Raw genomic sequence first — 22,428 nt, 5'->3', positions numbered from 1 at the left:
ATCTATATATCTATCAATGAGAACTAACCATGAAAGCAGTAATCTCCAAGGGTCTGCGCATGTTGACAAAGAGCAGCTTCGATTACGCAGTCCACGCCCTCACTGATGCACTGGTGCAACCCAAGGGAAAGGAATGAGAGGGAGTGGCAGTGCCCGGTCTGATGGGTCATTCCCCTCACTATGGCCTGACACAAGGCGTAGTGTTGGGCCAGGTGATACCCTGCTGTTCATTTGCTGTTGCTAACACCACAGTCCCACAAACCAGACACATCTGAGCAAAACAAATTTATTTGTGCTGTAATTCTAGTGGTACAAGGTTGAGGGTCTATTATGTCTGATGATGATCTTCTTCTTGGCAATCTTAAGTGGTACGGATATGCATGGTGTTTTTTTTCTTTCTATTAAGTATACACATGTTATTTTACCCATTCTTTCCACTTTTTTCACATCTCAGGGTTCTATTGTGTGGATGGTTCTACTCTACACTTTTATTTAGTACAGATCACTTCATATAGTTCCCACTCTAAAAATAACAGCTTGGTTATATTTTCTCCTTCAGTATCTCACAATGGGGAGTAAGCTCCAGCATGAGTTTGGGAAGGCACAGACTGTACGAAAATAAAGTGCACATCAAAATAATTGCTGTTAAGTGATGAAATGATCGGTAATTCTACCTCCTGGAAGTGGGGAGGATTAGTGTGTGATACTTTTTAACATACAATCAAGGGAAACCAGGTACTCATCCTAGTAAAGATGCAGGTAGCAAATGCTGAGCGACCCTGGCAAGAAAACATACAAACAACCAAATCAGCATTGTTCATGAAAGTCTATCCTTGGTAAGTGTGTACAGTCATGACTATATGAGTTAAACACTTAAGTTTTGTCTGTGTTTGTGCTGAGCGTGCTCAATTGTGGTTCCTTTCTTCCAAATGACTCTAGCTTGTCTCCAGCTAAATAGGACAATTCTCCAAGCACTAGAAAAATACTGATGCTTGGACTTCTTTGCCTGGAAGCTGCTGAAGATGGCAGAGAGGCAAGTTCTAGTACTGGGGGGCACAGGCTATCTTTTGAAGAACCTGGTGGCCATTGTACTCATCATTGAATGTATTGGTTAACTTCATAAACTTCCACAAATTATAAAGCAGGATCCCAGTAAGAAACAGATTTATGGGTTTCCTCTCCACAATTACGTAGCTTTAGCAATGATGTGACTACTAACAGAGCTACAGAATCCCCTAAAGAAAACTGCAATGTAGCACAGGGATGGTCGGTCAGCATCTGCAAGGTGGGTACCCATATTAGATCTGCAAAGATCACAAGAAGAATATCACAGAAACTAAATGGACCATTATGCACCCCAGGCCACCAGAATAAGGAGTGGCCTTTAGCACAGAGGCACAGAAAGGCTGACCTACTTGCAGGTTGAAACCATCTAACTGCTAAAGCTACCCAGCCTAAGCTAGAAGACCTGGGAGCTGCTAAGAGTCCACCTGGCCAGTTTCTTAAGAAAGAGAGTAACATGGATCTAGGCACCAGTGAATATATTTCACAGAGCAGAATGTTTAAATTAATAAAAAAAAACTGTGACAAAGTAAATTTTAATAGTACAGGATAGGTTAAACCCATATATTGAAACCATGTGAAACTATTAAATATTTAAATTATTACAGAAATTATTCATGTGTAAGTTTACCCTTTCTGTTGTTAACCAGAAATTTAAAATAATCGCTCTGCTGTTTTGTCTCCTTTTGTTTTAAAATCTAAATGAAACAAAAGTATCTCTGTGTGTTTATTAAAACTTTGTATGAAGATATTACATATTTGGTTAAAATTTTGAGATAACTAAGTTTATATTTGCACAGTATACTATTAAAGCCATGATTTTTTTTACATATCCTGATTTAGTCTAATTCAATCAAACAAAACATTGTGGCAATAATTACTGATTCTACTTGGTAAGACTGTGTATAGCATCTAGGTCAATAGTTATCAACCTTCCTAATGCTGCGACCCTTTAATGTAGTTCCTCATGGTGCGGTGACCCCCAGCCGTAGTAAAGTTATTTCCTTGCTATTTCATAACTATAATTTGCTACTCTTATGAATCATAATGTAAATATCTGATATGCATGATATCTAATATGCAGTCCTGCGGCCCAGGGGCTGGGGGTGGGGGTGGGGGCGGGGCTGGGGGTGTGGGTAGGGGCGGGGGTTGGGGTGGGGGTAGAGGCAGGGGTGGGGGTGGGGGCGGGGGTGGGGGGTCAGGACCCACAGGTTCAGAACCTCTGATGTAGGGTGTGCTACAGAAAGAACCTGAGTGCTGTTTCCTTCTAGTGTGGCTGGATCTCACTCAGTGCACTGAAGTGGAGATAAGTGCTGAAGAGGATGTGCAGTTGCACATTCTGTTTCGATTTGTAATAGCCAAATGGGAAAGAAAACAAGTAGAAAGGACACAAAACCTCCAATAGTTACTTATTTCACAGAGACCAAAATTGCACGATCTGAAAATAACGTACCTGCAAACACCATAATGCAATGTTGCTCAGGGATTTTCTGTGGAATTAAATAATCTTATCTTTCACAAGCCGGCTCTAGTACTAACCAGTCTTTGCTTTTTTCCAAGCTGGCAAGTCCTTGAGCTTGTATTTAGTATGATTCTCGGGTAACAAGATATCAGGCTAGTTAGATATTTTTGCAGCTGTGCAGCTTTCCTTTTGCTGTAATCTAACATATGTTGTGCACTTGAACTTTGGGCTCCATGTTAGTAAAGCAAGCTCTAGAAAGCAAGAGGAAAAGGCATCTGCTACGGACCTGGGTGGTGAGGGGGGTGTTTATGATGGTAAAGCACCAACCATAACAAACAATTTTGAATCACCATTGGTTGGGGCCACCGAGCACTAGGCGAAGTGCTGTGCTGTGCTCTCCTTCTGTGCCGGCACTGAATGAGCGTAGGGCCTCACGCGTGTTAGACAAGTGTTCCACAATGGAACAATATCTACAGCCATTTTGTTTTGTTGTTGTTCTTAGCAGTTTTTGCTTGAATGTAAGGTCTCACTAAGTTGTTTGTGATGGCCTTGAACTCTGTGGTACATGGATATGAACCAGGTTCATAGCTTGGGAAATACTACCACTTTCCCAAGAATCAACTGATCCATTTATCTTAGAATATTTTTTTCTTTCTTCTTTTCTCTTTTAATGCTGACTGATACATAATTCTTTAAAGAGGTAATTTTTATCTTCCTTAAATGGGTGTATTTTGAACCTCCTCTATGGATTTATATTGCTTTTTATATAACTTAGATTTTTATTCAGTTTTCATGCTACTGAATGTTTCTGTTTAAATGTGTACTTCCCCTACTTAATGTGATCTTCAAAAAAACTCAGTAGGAATGCAACGGCTGGATTGGATATCTACAGCCATCAGAATAAGGAGGAAGTTGTACATAGCCAAATGGCAAACAGAAGACAAGGTCTGTGGTGCACGCTACCAACTGCATTTGATGAAGAGAGACTTCAGGAGAGCACAGATACTGATATGTCATCATTTACAGTTTTTTTATTTATTATGTATACAGCATTCCACCAGAAGTGGGCACTAGATCACATTGTAGATGACTGTGAGCCACCATGTGGTTGCTGGGAATCGAACTCAGGACCTCTGGAAGAGCAGACTGTGCTCTTATCCTCTGAGCCATCTCTTCAGCCCATCATTTACAATTTAAAAGTAAATCACAGCAAATAACAATTGCTGGTTGAGTTAATTTTATACTCTCCATGTAATCACACTAATTTGAGAAATCTGCTATATTCTCCAAAAATATAGTAAAAATTGATGAAAACCAATTTTCATTAATGCCATAACTTAGCCCAGTGCTATAAAGAGTTAAGCTCCTTAGGGATTGTGACATCTCTGTCTTTGGGGAAGTACAGTACAGGCTGAATGTGCAATCTGATGCTACAAAGACCCTAGGTTAGAAGACAGACTAGATACCACTCTAGCTTAGTTTTTTGCCAAAATTTGTATTCATATTTTAAAGTTGAGATTAAAAATTATATTGTTTAGTTTCAAATAGTTTATGAAATTATAGGTGTGAAATTGAGGCACACAAGTTTTGGAGCTATATGAGGCTGGGTTAAAGTCATAAATCTGTACTGACTAGCATTGAGCAAATTACTTAATATCCATGAACATCTATTTTTACCAATACCTACTTTGCAAATCACTAATTCAGCATAAAGTGTGACTTTATTGTGGTGATGTATACATTTATGGCATCACTAGTGATGGAGAAGTGATTTGATTTGGGCATAAGTATAAGATAATTTTAAGATCCTTCTGGAAACCAAATTTCTTTCATTGTGTCCCTGTGGCTGAAAAAGGAAAGAAAAAAATTAAAAGCCCTCACAGGTTTTCACAGTAACATTTTCAATATGCTTTATCACAGACTTTGTCTTTCAGTTACCGTGATATTTCAGGTATATTCCCTCCCCAATTGCTATTTTATGTTAAATGTCTTTCTAAAAACTAAGATGGGAGGCAGGACCCTTGTTGTACTGATGATCTCATATGACATGAAATAAGAACATTTTACTAAAATGAAAATTAGATCACCAGTCCCTGTGCTGTTACACTTCAGGCTGCCTGCTCTAGAGGATAGTTGACACATGGTTGGAAATTGGAGGCATTGATTGGCTGCCAAGGCTGGCAGACCTTTAGGATGGCATCTGGTGACCTTTTGCTGAGCCCCCTGGGTCCTCTATTTGAGATTCCATGTAATCTGAATGAGACGTGTGATCTGGTGAGGAGGACTTACACGGGAGGGCCACCAGGGACCCTCCATCACCAGGGCAAAGGATGCTGCTGCTCACCCTGCAGTGTTTCCCTCTAACCCCAGGACTGAGCTTCAGCAGTGGGGCGCCCTGAAGGCCTGGTTGCAGCAAGGCTCCAGAGTGGAAGGGGGAACAGTTGGGCAGTTTCCCCTCATTTACTGACCACTCAGCAGCACTGTAATCACTCCTAATTGCTCTAGCCCAGGGTGCCACTGAGTTCTTCACAGTGCCCCTAGGATCAGAAGCTGGAGCCAGAAGTACACGTGGCGAAGCTAACTGCCTGGCTTCCACACACGACTGGTGGCGTGTTTTCTCTTTCCTTTTAAAATGGCAAGCTTCTATTTTCAGTAAAGTAGGTAGCTAACACACTGCCTAGGAGAAAGAACTGTGAGTTTGTGAACAACACAACACGGAATGTGTGTTGAAGAATTGTTTGTGTTAAGCAGAGACACATGTCGTTTCTCAGCTGGAGAGTCTATTTCATGCTAATTTTTAAAGTGCTATGTATTTTTCTTTAAAGATAGTTTCTACTTGAAGCAGACCTAACAGGTTATTTTTGGTTTCACATCTACTGTGGTTGTTCTAAAAGACAGGCAGATGCACTGCAGAATTTCCTGGGCATTTTTGTCTTGAATCTACTAAGAGAAAGAAATTCTAGGCATGTAAAACAATGATGATATAGGTTGTTAGCCTCCGTTCAGGAGCATTATGTCTGCTCCATGGCCTTCAAAGTCTGTGCTTGCTGCTTTGGTTGTCTACTCTTTGTTTTTGGATTCTTAGGCAACGCCAAGCCTTCACGCTGTCCCTGTGATCACATTGCTCACAGGATGTAAAGCCAGCCGTTCTAGTTGCTTATTTAAATCAGAGTCTACCACTGAAAAGCCATGTAGTTGCTTAAAATCTCGGAACCTTGATTTCTACCCTAAAACGAGGCTACTATACCTTTTTTTTTTTTTTTTGGAATTGATTTGAGGACCTGACTAAGAGATGGAAAGAACTATAGAGTAGGCATCATGAAAGTAAACAGTCAGTAAATACAATTATTTTACTAGTTACTACAGACCATAGGCATGTGTCTCTCCTCCGAACACTAAATAGTACTAATTCTTTGAAATGCTCACTAGACACGTGGATGTTAGGCAGGTGTATTTGCAACTTTCATGTCAATTTCTCTGCTCCCTTTAAAGAACTATATCTGCACTGACAAAAACGCACATGTTGTGTGTCCACCACTCACTGGTCAGTTACAAATGTACAGTCATGCAGCAAGTGCCCAGTTCAAGAAAGGGGAAGGCACCACACCCAAAGCCCCACACAATCTTTCCTGTACCCTACATTTGGCCCCTGTCACTCCACGTCTGCTTCCCCACCTCCAGGGGTAGCCTGGTTCCTTGTACACAGAACTGGGCTGAAGGAAATGAAACTTAGCCAGGCCCATCAGTGCAGGGTCTTAGGAGGGAAGCAGGTAAAGGACACACCAGGCTTCAGAGAACTGGTTCGGTTTATTGGAGCGGGGCAGGTATTTATGTTCCTGGGGAGGTGGACAGGGTCTCTAGGGCAAGGTTTGTGTGGCAAGGGTTTTGGAAGATGTTTCATCTGCTTATTCAGGGGCCGTAGGGTCCAGGGGAAAATATCTTAAGGTAAACAAGGAGTGAAGCTTGCTAACAGTCAGGGTAACACATCCTTACCAGGGATGATGGTGGGGTGGCCAGCTTCATGGTACCAGGTTGGGAGGAAGGAGGTATCCAACTCTTGCCTTCTTACGTTTTGAGGTGTCCTGGATTGGATCTTCCCCAGCCTTTCCTCTGCAACCCTGGGCCGTTACAATCCCACAAACTGCCCCAGATAACCGTTATCCTGACTGCTATAATAAGCTCAGATCAGCTCTAAACCATAAAATTCTAAACTTTATAGTTTGTGTTATTTTTAATAAAACTTTAAGTACCTTGAATTTTAAAAAAAGGTTTTATTTTTATTCTCTCTAGAAGAACTATTTGACAAATACGCACTCTTGCTAGCATTCTGCCTTTCACTACTGTCTCTGGACCTCACCAGTATGGGAAAAGCATAGTTTTGGGTGAAACCTCACTGCCTCCTTTCTAGGAATCTCCCTGAAGGATACTGAGCACTTCAGGGGAGAGCATGCGTACTCCCAAGCTGATGTCTGTGCTCTCCGTTTTAACTGGCTGGCAAACTGTCCTCATTTCCCATCCAGGGACCAGGTCTCGCTTACACTTTTTATACCCAATAACTCAAATAAATTCTCCATAATTCAGACTTTCCATCACCTACTTTGTCAGTAAGACCTATCACTAAGACTTGTGTTCTTACCAAAGGGGGATGGGAAGGTGTTAGCAGCTATTAACCTGCTGTCACCAAACACACAAATTTGACGGCACATGTCCCTGATTGCATCTTTCCTGCACTGGGCCTCTCTGACATGACTTCTTATTTTATCTTGGTCACATGACTTCTTCATTGGATTCTTCTCCTTCACATTAGTGTTGCAATGTGTGGAAATCTTTGCCACCTCTAAACACCGCAGTAGGCGAGAGCTGTCTGATCACCCAGATTCTGCGGCTGTTGCCGGTCCTCCACTTGTGCAGCTGGGCTTCTCCACATACTCGCCATGCTTCCTGCCTGTGCTTCCTCATCTCTGTCTTCCCACCACCAGCTTCATTCTAGTGTCCACTTCTCCTAGCTCGCGGAAACAAGCTCTCCCAGCCCGTGTTAAGAAAGTTACCATATGGCTAACCTACAGACGCCCTGCAAAACCCACTGGCGCTGGAAATTGTTGTCTGGGCCTCTTTCTAGAAATGGCCTTTTGTTTTCTTTTGCTGCTGACTCGGTGATCTTGGATTTTCCTCTGATTTCCCAGACTTTTTTTTCCTACTTATCTTTTAGGAATTGTCTCCATTCTTTTACATAGATGTTGACCTGAATTCTTTCTAAACTTTCTTTTTCATTTCATGTTTGCTGTTATAAAAAAGATGACTGTGAAATCTACAAATGTATTCAAAGGACTGCTCATAGCTTAACCTGGATCAGATCAACAAATGCTGGAGTTTCGTGCTCAGACATAAGTCCTATTTTAAAACAAATCCTCTTCATTGTTAATTACAAGTACAGTATAGAGAAGATTTTCTTGGCACAAGGCATTACTGCTTCAAAGTTATTTCTGATAAATAACATTTTTTTTCATGTAGAAACATAGAATAACAACATAATATGCCAGAATGTTAATTCACAGAGGTGACATAACAGCCCAGATTTTTTACCCAAAGATATTTACTATTAGCTTCTGGAATACTTTTTAGATTTACTATGCTTTCACATGGTGTGGATACATTTTATAGAGTTGAGCTGCTTATTTTTCATTTATTTTATTATTGAACAACTGTATCATTAAACTTATTTACAACTATTTTAATGGTTTCATGCATTCAGTCATAAAACACGGAAGAAATATTCAATATATCCACATATTACTAAATAAAATGTTAACTTCTTTTGCATTTCCATCTCTCTCCCTCTCTCTCTCTCTCTCTGAGAGAGAGTATATGTCATCAGAGAATTTCAGCCATTTGATCTTTGAATGCTTTACAAATTTCCACTTTAAGACCTATATTTGTTCCTGTGGTAACTGACATTTAGTTTATTTATTTTTAATTTTTCGTTACATTTATTTACTTGTTTTTCTGGGGGGCAGGTACTGTATGGAGCTGAAAGAACAACTGTGAGAACCATTTTTCTTCTACCGTCTGGGACCTGGGGGTTGGACTCAGGTTGCAAGAACTAAGCCATTTTGCTAGCTTTCAGTTTACGGGTAAAGAAGTTTTCTACATATAAAGTTATTTCTTGTTATTTTTGGTCGTAATTCATTCCTTATTAAACAAGGTTGACTTTTGTTTATTAGTTACATTTTAATTGTTCCTATAGGTTTTATTCTTTTTTTTTTTTTTTTTTTTTTTTTTTTTTTTTTTCTGAGTCACATTGACACTAAGTGGAGGACAGTTGAGAGAGAAAGAAGTCTTGGGGTAAAAAAGTTGAGCAGAGACATAGCAGTCCTGGGCCTGGCAGAACATTCTGACTTCCTTGCATTTCTAGGTACAAAGGCTGAGAAATACCTATTTCATTTATAAGTGAGCAATGTGCGAATGGTGGGTGCTCATCTTTGACTCTGTTCACTTCTTATAAGTCGTGTTCCGGAGAAGACACTCAGATTATTAGGAAGTGAGTAGAGAAAAGACAGGCTGAGAAGACAGACAGCAGCCTGGGCGCTCTCTGGTACGTGATGTTTAGACAGAGCCGTGTTTCCCACTGCATCCCACAGGGCTGTTTCTGCTCTTCGCACTTCCAGAGTAGCTAGCACCTTCTGCTTCTCGTGCCAGCCTTGTGCGTGATGAATGTTCTTCATGACTGACAAGGCGCAAACTCTCTTCACAGCACGCAGAATGAGAAGTTGAAGACAGAACCTCAAACCACCTTCCACAAACCCAAAAATTCTGCAAGACAGGTGAGCAGAGACCTGCCAGGACCCACCATCCATTATGATCAGCAAATCACTGCTAAGGCTGCTGATAAGGAAGAAAGCAAGCACTCAAGCAACAGCCGGAAACCAGAGAGCAGTGAAAAGTTCTTAACAAGAGTCCGCAGTAACAGATTTCTGGATAACAGGGTGAGTAACAAGAAACAGCCAAGCTTTCGCTTGGCAAGTCATTACAAAAGACATACATTCTTGCAACATATACAAATAGGAATTCATGTCTTTTTGCATAGTAAGGAAATTATAATTTTTTTTTTCAACTCAAAAGTAAGTTTCAAGGGGGATTTTACGTGTCTCATGTTTGCTGACAATGAATTGAGTTGGTCAGCCTAGCTTGCCTGTGGCAGCCACTGATACTCAGGAATCAGTACAGTAAATGAGTGTCACTAGCCAGGTGTCTTGGTTTGCTTCCTGTGTCTGTGGTGAACACCACATTCAAAAGCAACTTAGGGAAGGAGGAAAGCGTCTCTTTTGTCTTACAGATTACGATCCATCTTGAAGGGAAATCAGGCAGGAAGCTGGAGTCAGGAACCGAAGCAATGACCACTGAGGGACGGTGCATGACCACGAGGGACGGTGCTCATTGGCTTGTTCTCCATATCTTGCTCAGCCTGGTTTCTTACGTAAAACAAGACCACCTGACCAAGGCTAGCATCACCACAAATGGGTAGGGCGCTTCTACATCAGCCATTAATCAACAAAAAGCCTCACAGACTCGCCTACAGGCCACTCTGTCGGTGGCATCTTATTAGTTGAAGTTCCCTTTTCCCAGATAACTCGCAAGTTCACAAGAATGTAACCGGCATATCATGTGAGGTTCCAGCCTGTTAGAGAAGGAAAGTCTGTCTGCTTTCACATTACAGGAAGAAGAGATTATTAACTTTCAAAACCCCAGGCAAGCATATCTAAATATTAAAAAAAAATGGGCCCCAAACTCTCTTGATGGGAAGACACATCACTAGGCTCCACTAGAAACGACGCAAATGACCCATAGAAGCCGTCTTGAGAAGGATGAACTTACATGATTATTAGTAACTTGAAATCAAAAGCCAAGTGCAGCACCCATTGAAACTGGATCCAAATCAAGACCAATCCAATGATTCATTGATAACAGAGTGCCATTTCCAGAAATTACTGAAATTTCAATTAAGTGGATACATAGAGTGGGCGTTTCGCAGTGCTGCCAAGCATTAAGTGACAGGCAGATATTTTAGTAGAATGCTGTTTAAAGTCTCATAAACCACAAATGGAAATATTTTTAGCTTATAATTTTAATAGCCATTTAAAAACTCACTGAGATGCTAGTTAGATTTTAGCCATATGAGGAAATACATGCCTACAGATTCTAATCATCTGTGTATAAGAAACAGGCAAAAGACTGCATATGGATTGCTTGACACCCTACCATGTGTGTTTCAGAGTGCACTCTAAAGGGTCTAGCTGAAGTCCATTTATAAGAGTAACCTAGCCAGTAAATTAGTAATGGAACGAAGGCTGGAACTCAAGTAGTCTGGACTCCTTTTCATACATCCTATTGGCTTTCCCATAATAGTCCTTGAAGGCATGGTTTGTTTACAGCATGAAAGATTGAATTAGAAAGACTAATAGTGTTATGTGAACATCTAAAAGTTTTTCTCTAATTTTGACTCTGGCATTGATGTATTTCTTCTGTTTTATCACTCCCAAGAATGATTCCCAAGAATGGTAATAGTACTAACCATTTTTTTAAACCTCTTAATTATGGGCAGGTGCTTTCAGATACATCTCACACACGTGTGTATTGCACCACCCGATGCAGGTGCTGCTGTTTTTTCTCTCACTGTGACAGATGACAACCTGAAACTCTAGAGTTAAAGTGACTCCTAAGTGTGCAGAGAAGATGCCTCACCCACTTTTGCCACGGTTACCACTTCCATTTTCTAACTCTTCCCCTTCCTACTCCTTCCTTTGTCTCCTCCTTCTCTGCTCCTCCTCACTCCTGCTCCAGATCCTCCTCCTCCTCTTCCTCCTGTTCTTCATCATCCTCCTCTTCCTCCTGTTCTTTGTCCTCCTCCTGTTCTTCCTCCTCCTCATCTTCAACACAAGGTTCAATGTATCCTATGCTGGCCTCAAACTCTCGAAGCTGGGGAAGACCTTCAACCCCTTACCCTCCTTTCTTTGCCCTTTGGGTGCTAGAATTACAGGCATGTGTCACCATGCTTACTTTATGTGGTGCTGAGGATAGAACTCAGGCCCCGTGTATGCTAAAGAAGCACTAAACTAATTGAGCTACACATTCAGCCCTCTTCTTTATTCAAATTTTAATTGATTTCCCTAATCATAGAATACTACACAACTGCTAGAGAACATCATTATATGAACAACTAGAAAATAAAGGCTAAAACAGAAATGCTGCGTTTTAATTTTCTTCTATTCTCTATATGTTGAGATAGAGTGAGAATTGTTATGCTTATATGTTTTTCTCTTTTGCTCAATTCACTCTATATCAAGGAGTCTTCCTCAGTATGAAAAAAAATTCTTCCTACACCATGACTTCAGTATCTCTCTACTCTCTTTTCGAGCTAGCAGGCATTATTTGCCACGTGCCAAGCTCTAGTCTAAGCTCTTTATATGTATTAACTAATTTCTACCTCAAATCACCCAGTGATGCAAGGAACACTTACATTTTTAGTTCATGGATGAGGAAACTGAGAGATGAGGTCAGTTGGCTTGCCAGTATCATAAGACTGAGAAGTGTCAGTCTCATCAGTGAAGCTCAAATTCTAGGCACAGTTGTTTCCAGATTGAGTCCACTCCTTTATTTGGATACAAACAAAGCACATAAGCTAATTCCAATCCCAATGTTCACCTGTCTGTGCTCAGCATCTCACTGCTAACATGGACCACTGGAAAGACGTTTGCTGTATCAGCGGTTCTGCCTATGGTCTTCCTCGATCTGGACTCTTTGCTGGCTCTGTAATACCCAAGGGCAATAACTTCCTTCTCCCCACCTAGAATTCATCATGAGTTTGGGAGAGGCTCAGTGTGGGACACCAGCTACCAAAATACAGGAAGGCCTCCTGGGAGGTGTGGGGACTGACTAATTGGTTCTGCCTGCCAGGCAGGCATGTAATGCTGGCTTGCCAGATGGCAGCCACAGTTGCCTGGTACAGAAACCCTCATTACCACCTTGACTAAGTGGTAAATGGAATCCTGCTGTAGTTATAGAAGCAACCAATCAAAATGACTTGTAGGTCTTTATCACTCACACGCTAGTTAAAAATAAGCCTGGGATATGGCCCACAGTCTGCGCAGATTAATTTGCTCTAAAGGAAGTCACTGATAAAGACTGAGACAGCATGAAGGAAGGCAAGCAAACGGCAAATAGCAGATGATGTTCGAAGAGGATCTTTAATAAGAGATAAGGCTTAGCATGTTATAGGAAGACATTTTATATATTCAAGAATAGTAAGACATCTAGAAATGAGGACGGCCTTGACTTCATAGATGAACGAGGCTCAGAGATCTTAAGGAGTTGTCTATGGTCTCCTAAAATGAAAAATCAGCTATTTTGTCACTAGTCTTTTTCTTCCTTTGGATAAACCTTTAAAAACGTATTTGTATTTGGGGTGTGTGTGTGTGTGTATGTGTGTGTGTGTGTGTGTGTGTGTGTGTGTGTAATGTGAATATATTTTTTCTCAGAAACATTAGTTCTAATTTTTCTGATAATTTTTTAAAGCATATGTGACTAACATCAAAGACAGTAAAAAAAAATATAAATTAGAGTATGCTTATAGCATCTGACAGCATGAAAATAAAAGTGTGAGTGTTTTCATTTTAATAAGTATCACAGCCAACTGGAAACAGTGTTCTTCAAAGCCTTTTTGTATAGGTGACATTTGGCTATGTGGTAGAACCACATGACTTTATCTTAACTGTAGAGATGAATAGACAGATACGAGGGGCTTTCCCACTTGGCTGTATACTTGTAGCTTTCTCATATCTGTTCAAAGCAAAGTATTTGCTGTTGCTCATCTTCCTGTGACCTGACTCAGAATTGTTTCACCTGTGCTCTTCTGGCTACATGAGCAAAGTTCCTAGCTATGTTTTCCTCATCTCGTTCCACAACTCTCATGTCCAACCAGTCACCACACTCCTCAAATTATCGCTTCTCAGTGTCTCTTCCTTTTGCTTCTTCTGTTGTTATTCTACTCAGAGTTCTGTTCTGTCTTACTGGAGAGATTTTAATGACCTTCACATCACCGGAGTTTCTGTTTGTAAAGTCCCCACTTTGCGCTGGCCAGCTAGTACGAGAAATGTTGTCATGTAACACCTAGTACTTGGCGTTCTGTGAAAATTACCATGTGCATGTGCACCCGCATCTACAAACCGAAACTGATTCAGCCTTTATTGATCCCGGTTGGATTGGGCTGGGATAACTCACCACTATAAACTTGTTTCAAGTAATATTTCTCTTATTTTTGTTTTTATTGTGTTTTCTCTTAATGTGATATATACCTTAATATAAATATATAATATACTTATAAATATAAATATATCATAATGAATAATATACATGTATTTTAAACACTATGCATCTATGTATCTATATATACATATATACACAAATAACAATTTTTTAAAAGAGGCCCTGAATTTGAAAGCGAGCAATGAGAGATCTATGACAGGGTGGAAGGAGGAAATGGAAAGAGTGTGCAATGTAGTTATGTTATAATCTCAAAAGTAAAGGAAGTAGTTAAAATTTTTTGATGAATATATGTATATATATGAGATGAATGGTAATAAAACGGTGTGTGTTACATATTTTAGGAAGAACTTCATAACCTATCAGTGTTATCCTCTCCTTCAAACATTTAAAATCTCGTGTGAACCCCCATTGCCTTGATATAAAATTCAAACTCCTTCACTCGATTCTATCTGCTTTATTTTCTTTTACTAAAATAAAATCCTACCGCCTAAGTAGGATTCTCTTATCCTTCCATAATTTTCTTGTTATTCAGTTTTAAATAATTTATTTTTGAAAACTTCATCTATTATCTATATTACTCAGACCCATCTCACTCTACAGCTGCCCCCAGGCTACCTCCTCCAATGCCCATCGTCTCCGCTAATTAAACACTCTCATTCACAATAGTTTCAAAAAATAACACAGGAATAAATGTAATGAAGAAAAATGCTATAAAAGACCTTCAAAGAGATTTAATAAACTTTAAATCTTTGAAGAAGGATATTAAGGAAGACACGAGGAAATGGAAAGGCCTCCCATACTCATGAGCTATTAATACTGTGAAAATGATAATTCTATCAAAAGTAATTTACAGTATTGATGCAATCCTGCTCTATATCATCACTTCTTCACAGATATAGGAAAACTGTCCTAAAATTCATCCAGAACTACCAAAGACCCAGGGTAGCCTAAGCATTCTCAATGAAAAGAACAACTGGGGAGTTGCCAGAAGTCCAGATTTCTGTATATATTATACAGCTTTAGGAAGGAAATCAGCAGGGTATTCACACACACACACACACACACACACACACACACACACACACACACACAGACACACACACCAGACAGGTAGGGACCTGAACACAATAGAAGACTCAAACATATGCACATGTAACTACAGCCATTTGATGTTTGACAGTTTGACACAAATGCCAAAAAAAAAAAAAAAAAAAAAAAATCCACACTGGAGAAGAGAGAGCATCTTCAATAAATGTTGTGGGGAGAATTGAACATCCCACATGCAGAAGGATAAAATTAGACCCATAGTGGTCAATATTTAAGATTTACTTGGCTTCCAACATTTCAAATATCCCCAGGAAAAATAAATGTGTGTGAGATCCTTATGCTTTATTTTTAACAGTTCCTATAGGCAAATATCACAAAGCTATCATCGACGGAAGTTACTGCAGACAGTTTTGTCATCCCAAAAGTAGGATTTTGTGGTTGTTCTCGAATAAAACACAGACTGTAGAAATACCTAAAGGGAATTTGTGGCCTCCCTTTGGTCTCCCCCCGCAACTTTATCTTTTCCCTTTCCCAAAAGTTAGATTTTGAAAAATATATCTCTTTCTCTTGCTAGCACACTGTGTAATCAATTGGCATTCTCTGTAGTCACCTGCCTTTTTTTGTCATATTTTTTCTCTCGTGATCCTTCACAAGTTTCTAGCCTACCAATATCTAACTTCTTTTTCATATTTTGACATAAGTGACATTGTCTGTCGATCTGAACTACTAAGTCCACATTATGAGCTGTTCTCATAGGGCTTTCTCTATCCGCTATTGTACTATGGCCATGGGTCCTTACTGTGCCTCTCACTCTACAAGTTATGAGAGCAATACTCTGTCCATTCCAGGGCCTATCACAGTGCCTGGCAAAGGCTTATGGAAACCATTATGTTTACATATGTACATACATAGATGCATGCATACATACATGCATATACACACACGTGTGTGTTTTCTGCAAACCTCTGCTTTCCAGCTATAAAAGAAAACTGAAACCATCTACACCACAGACTTGTAAGAGTAAAATTGATTGATATATATATCCCCATATGGTTCCTTGTTCACATAACCAACCAACCTTTACATGCGTGTTCTATAACTGGTGTTGTTGACCACTCTGGATAGCTTTTTGATTTTGCCTTAAGAAAACTTATGACTACAAAGCACCTGTGGGTTTCTGTCATGTGGGTGGTTAATTTCCACCACTGTCAGTTGACTGAAGACAGGAAGGTGTCGCAGTGCCCTTGATATAGTACCTTAATGAGCTGGCACTAAAACTAAACCACAGATCTGGACTTTTACCTAAGATTTAGTTGCATTCGGGTATGAGCCCAGACTGTAAAGTGATGACTGCAAACATTTTGGAAAAAGCAGTTGTTTTTTCCAAGAGAGAAGACATGTTGTTCCTTTCTGGGTAAGTGAGAAAATACTGACCTCACTGAACAGCCTGAAAGACTAGAGAGAAAGCAAGCAAAAGGCACAAAGTTCGTGATTTTTTTGAGGATCAGCAGGGAAGGACAGTACAAAATAGCTTAGCACAGGTTGTATTGCAGAATTCCCCTGAAAACTGGGATATAAGGTTTCTGGGTGTCTGAACCCTGGTATGAGGTAGCCCTGAATTTAAAACACAAAAATTATATACAGGGAGTAGCTAGTTAGCTTACGGAAAGGGTTTTGCAAGCAAGTAAATTATTTTTGCCAGGAGCTAGCTAGCCTCGGCAGATCAATTTCCCCCAGTCATCAAGGGTCAGCCATCAAGGCTGTGTACACTCACATGATAAGTCACCATGAAATAGAGAAAAGGTTTAAACTATTGATAATTGAACATATTTTATGTAACAAGGGGATGTTAACCTTGACCCTGACTCCATTATTATTTTGTTATAAAGTTTAATAATATTTTTGGAGAGCAACATTTTTAATTTCTTTTCTTCTTGCCAAGCCTCATGATTGTCTTTACCACCCTCTATGAACCTGCTAATTAAAACATCCTATAAACGCTCCTATGTCTGATAAGAACACACATTTGTCTACAGGCACCTTACCCTCTACCTATTTTTGTGGGGGGGGGGCGGGGGTCTGTCAGGGACACCTTTTTTTTGTACAAATGAGACAGTATCTAATTGTTAACATTTTGTTTAACATGTGTTAATTGTCTGATGCTGAAATTAGTGTGGAGCAAGTGTTCCTCGCTGGGAACTGAGTTACTTGATGACTGCTTGGGCTGAAGTTCATTTAGAGTTGGAATTTGCTGAAGGAAACCACTTGCCTCACTAATAATTTCCCGCTTCATTTTCTTTTCCCTTGACCACTTGTGCTCGTAGCTTTCATTTGTCTTTGTTTCTTCAAGATTTCCCATGAGGCGAATGTCCACTGCAGCTCTGTTCCAACGGGAGACCAGTCTCTCTCCTATATACACTGTCTCCCCAGAAGAAAGTCTGGGGACTGGTCCTTGGAACATACAGCAAAGGACAGCTCTGGCCACTCTGAGGTATGTATACTGAATTATTGGCGTGTATTTTATATCTGGGCACATGGTAGACATTAGTCATTGACTGTGTGTTTTTATGTGAAATATTGACTAGAAAGCCTGAGGATGGACTGACACACATCATACACCCCGTGTTCAGCAGATTCTCCAGAATCTTCCTTGGGGGCTTTTAGGCAAATCTTCAGACTTCAACATCCCTCTCTCCAAATTGTCCAGAAGGGCCCCTGCAAGTCCAGTTAACCTAATCTGGATTCAGCCTTCTTCTTCTTCTTCTTCTGTTTCACTCTCAACACTAATATCCTCACTCTGACAAGTTTTTCAGATTTACTATTCTAATTGCGTATTCAAGATGAAACGTTTCTATTTCCATTGTGCAGGGCAGATGATGATGGGTGTTAGAGAGCGTACGTCTGCCCTCTATCCTAAGGAGATCCAAGGGCCCATAAACTGACGAAATGACCCAGAATGAACACTTTTCCTCAGGTGATACCAGCTTGTCTTCTCACTAGTCAGGACTGCAGGTGCAAGCTCTGACACTTTTCCCAGTGATTTCTACTTCTGCCCTTACCTGTCCTGTCTCAGAGCTCTGCTGCTCACATTTCTGTCCTTTGTTGTGTCAGAAATTTGCCCAAAGACCAGCTATAATGACAAGAGAAGATTCCTTTCTACTCACTTTGGTCAGAAGAGAACTCAAGTCATGTCCCTTGAGCTCCAGCCCTTTGGACAACCTTCAGAAGGAGCTGAAGACTCTGGACCCCATCTCTTCAGGGTTTCTCCTCCAGTCACAGCTGAGCCACCTCCTCCTAAGACATGAAGTCCCTCTGCACTTACCAACATTGAAGCTTCTCTGCCAAAGATTTTCTAGAAAAGATTCACCAGAAATGGTATGGCCATCATGTGGGTTAATGTTATGTCTCTGCCTTTAACTCAAAAGAGTAATAAAATTAAGAAGTTTCTTAAATGTCAGGAATGTCTTTAAAATACAATTATTTGCTACCATTTTGCAAACTGTCAAGGAAATGGTTGAAGGAGGCAGAGAAGTAACTGGTAGACCTGGAGCTGAGACATGAGGTCACACATGATAAGGCCACAGTGGCTTTATACGCAGCCCTCATTTGGTCACTGAGCCTAAACTCACTTGTGTCTGATTGTAGTATCGTCCAAATAGACACAAGATACAGAGCCACGGGAAAACATCCTGAAATTATAGCAATGAAAAAACCATGAGTGGGTATCACTGACAAGCAAGGCCTTAGATAGAGTAGAACTCACAAAGGAAGGCCAGGGTGCTGATCCAAATCCCGGCAGCAGCAACTCTGTGACATGTGACCGACTGTTCTCCTCAATGTCCCTGGTGCTTCAATGATCTTGTCTAGGAAGCCAAGTCAAAACCAATATCAAAGGCATCACCTCAACATTTAGTGACACAGCAAATAAAGAATACTGGTGCTGTATCTAGCTCTTAGCAAATGCTCAAGTAAATGTTCTCTCTCCCCTAAACTTTCATAATTGAGTCTGTTTTATCTTTATGAGAATTATTAACCAGTGTGTTGACAATACATGACACAACTACAAGAAGCTTCAGTTTGGTACAGCTTTATAGCCTAAACCTGCCTTCTGTGGGACTGGCCCTTCCTCACTCAGACTTCTCTCCCTGGCTTTCCCTTTGGTTCTCTGGAGGTTCTGCTATCCAGAGCCTCTGGGCAGCTTCTATGTTGGCAGTGGAAATCAGTGACCATCTTTCAATACCTTACTACACTGGAAAACAATCTTGGTGGGTTTTATTTTTCACCTAGCCTAATAAATTCTTGTCTCTAGAATGCATCTAAACTTACAAGCACAGTTTATATACAATAACCATTTCTGAGATGTGAGAAGGGGAAATATGCTAGATACTATGTTATACAGCAATAACAACCCCAAATACTCAGAGGTTAAAAAAAAAAAAAAGAAAACCAATGTCATTGATGGGTATTTTGAAACAGTTTGATGGAACCCAGGCAGCTACCTGAAGGCACCTGTGTTCCTGAAGATGCTGTTGAGTTCTTGATCCTCCTGCCTCTACCTGCCAAGGGCTATGATTATAGGTATGTGCCACCAAGTCTGGCTTCATCTCATGCTGGGGATCAAATCCAGGAACTATGTACAGCGGGCACTTCACCAACTGAGCTACATTCTCAAGCCCTGATAGCTGTTAGTTTTTAAATGCACATTATATTCATGGGCACCAATGCTGTCTCAGCTTAAGACCCATGCTGATGATACAGGGTCTCAGAAATAAATTTGCAAATGACACTGGAGGGAAAAGGGGGTCTTGCAAGGCCCTTATATCAAAACCTGAACACTTAACTCAAAATATTCTTTTCCCCCCTTCAGTTCAGTAATAAAAACTAGCCACACAACTCTCCCACAGGTCCCTAAACTTTGTCACCCCTGACACTTTCTTGCTAAAGAGATTTTATGTGGCTTCTGGTATATTAATGTATAAAATAGGTATACAAATCAAACATTTTCTGATAACAGATCACAAAGAACTGGAAAAAATTATTATTTGGTATACATAGAATTTTACTATTTATAAAAGATGAAAGTAAGTTTGTATACTAATGAGGGGAATGTGCTTAATTATTTCTTTTTAGATTCATTTTGTGTGTGTGTTTTGCCTGCATGTATGTGTGTATGAATGTATACACTCACCTATGCATACCATGCCTAGTGCCTGTGAAGGTCAGAGGAAGGCATCAGGTGCCATAGAACTGGAGTTCCAGGTGGTTGTCACACCTGGGATCAAAATGAAAACATTCTCATCATATTTGTATGTTAACTTTAAAACAAAACAAAAAATTCTCCTACAGTTGACCACTTTGACTGGATAATCAACTAGGCATGCCATTGCTTAGAGAGAGTAATTCTTCCTTAATTGTCCCTACCTGCCTGTAGCTCTTTGTCTAGGAGTGGGACCCTTTGAGATTTCCTTCTTCTGTATTAGCATGTTTATTGGCATTTCCATTGTTTGGGTCTTGTTTAGGCAGCCATATTATTTCAGTACCATGAGTGAAGCTCCCCTGTCATTTCTAGGAGCAAACAGTCTCACAGCAGATTTTGTAATCCTCTGGCTCTTACAATCTTCTGTCCCCTACTCTATGATTTTCCCTGACCCTTAGTTATGTGAGTTGTTTCGTGGATATATCCAGTGGGACCAGGATCTCTATTTTCTGTTGATCTCTGCATTATAACTACTATTAGTTTTCAGTAATGGTCTTCATTTAATGCAAAGAGATGTTTCTTCAATGTGGACTGAGATACAATTAACTGTGGTTATAAGGTAAGGTTTCAAATGAGTTTATGAATTATGCTGGTCTAGTAAACTGAGAGCTAGCCTGTAATATACACAACCTCACTAGCAATGAGTAGCTATGTTTCTAGTACCAGGCATGACTTCCATCCTGTTGAGTAGTCCTTGAGGTCAATTAGATAGCTGAGCTGTTAGTTAGCATCTGTACCTGAGTGCCACTATTGCACCACACAGATGATCTCAACATTCTCGTCATTGATATGGTACGTATGGATATTAGCTGGATAGACAATTGATCTCTTCCCTCCCTTGATGGCTTGCATGGCTCCTCCTAATGTAATGAAAGCTAGACTATAAGAAAGTGGCTTTTAGTTTAGATGCAGAATGTATCTTCCAAGTCCTGTATCTGAAGTATGAAGTGTCTTCAAAAATAGGGACTTACCTTCCACCTCTGGAAGGCAACAAAGTGCAACAGCAATAGACTGTACTGTTTGGGGAGTCATTCAGACTACCCTGACCAACAAACTCAAACTGACACTTTGCATACCTGATTCTGGGACTTTTGTTTTGGATAGTCTATGGCTCTTGTGGGGAGCATTGTAAGCCCAAGCTGTGTGTGTGTGTGTGTGTGTGTGTGTGTGTGTGTGTGTGTGTGTGTGTGTAATGTAGGTAAATATAACCTAGTATTATTCCTTATGCTTTGTCAAGCATCGTTGATGTTATTTGTAAACAATTAAATCTTGGGCTTGAGAGATAGCTCAGTATGCAGATCACTTGCCATACAAAAGAGAAAGTCATGGAGAGTGAGAGTTCAGATTTCCAGCACTCACATTCATTCTAGCGAAGGGTGGCATCCTATCTGTAATCCAAAGCCCACGGGAGATGGAGGCAGGGACAAGCCAATTCTCTAGACTAGCCAGATGAACAAACTCTGGGTTAAAGTGATCCCTGCCTCAATACATACAGTAAGCCATAACCAATGAGGACACTCAACATCCACCTCCACCCTCCACAGCAATATACATGTGCCCATCCATATAAATATGTGGACATACATGCATATTACACACATACATATACACACACAGAATAAATTGGTCTCAGCTGAAGATTTGTTACTACAGGATGTAGACCATCTCCAGTGTTTTCCAGATGTTGACTGATCAAAACTAATCAATACTTTGATTTGTGATTATCAATGCTAAGGCTACCTCTTCACATGAATATGTATCTCAAATTGGAAAAAGTCTGTTTAATGCTGTATCTGAAGCTGAAAATTCGAAAGTCAATCCCAAAGTCAATGAAACTCAAGTCAGAAACTCAAACTATAGCTTTAAAAACCAAACATTCTAACATAACATAATCTAAAGATGCAGTAAGTAGGTACTAACATGCTGAGGAGTGATGGTATAAAATATTATAAGCCTTTGTTTTCTTAATTAAGCCACTGTATTTCTGTTTGAGCAGAAAACTCTGTACAGTAAGAACACTGCAATCTCCAACACACAGTTGTTGGAATCCAAGGCAAGGTGTTTCAGGCAGGGCTCACTGGAATTGTGTAAGGTGATGGCAACTGCAGATGTTGTGTGCTCAGACAAGGCTACATGGAAGTACAGTGAACCAATGGAAATGAAAGAGCCAGAAACATCCTATATGGTCAATTTTGAATTAATATGTGGTTGTTACACATTCAAAACCTTTTCACTATTCTATGTGGTCACTGTCCAGAATTTAAGTAATTGGGCTCTACCC

General features: G+C 40.2%; 1 protein-coding gene across 1 annotated transcript in view; it reads left to right on the top strand.

Annotated features, from left to right (window-relative positions):
* Window positions 1–22,428, top strand: part of C2H1orf87 (chromosome 2 C1orf87 homolog) — a 67,990-nt gene that overhangs the window by 5,820 nt on the left and 39,742 nt on the right. The window contains exons 2-4 of the mRNA XM_051164452.1: window positions 9,276–9,507; window positions 17,241–17,381; window positions 18,002–18,265. Of these exons, the coding sequence (XP_051020409.1) occupies window positions 9,276–9,507; window positions 17,241–17,381; window positions 18,002–18,265 (637 nt within the window). The remainder of the gene's footprint in view (window positions 1–9,275; window positions 9,508–17,240; window positions 17,382–18,001; window positions 18,266–22,428) is intronic.

This window comes from Acomys russatus, chromosome 2 (assembly GCF_903995435.1).
Source record: "Acomys russatus chromosome 2, mAcoRus1.1, whole genome shotgun sequence".
NCBI lineage: Eukaryota > Metazoa > Chordata > Mammalia > Rodentia > Muridae > Acomys > Acomys russatus.
The sequence above is the reverse complement of the archived record's forward strand: the minus strand, read 5'-3'. Positions and strand labels throughout refer to the sequence as shown.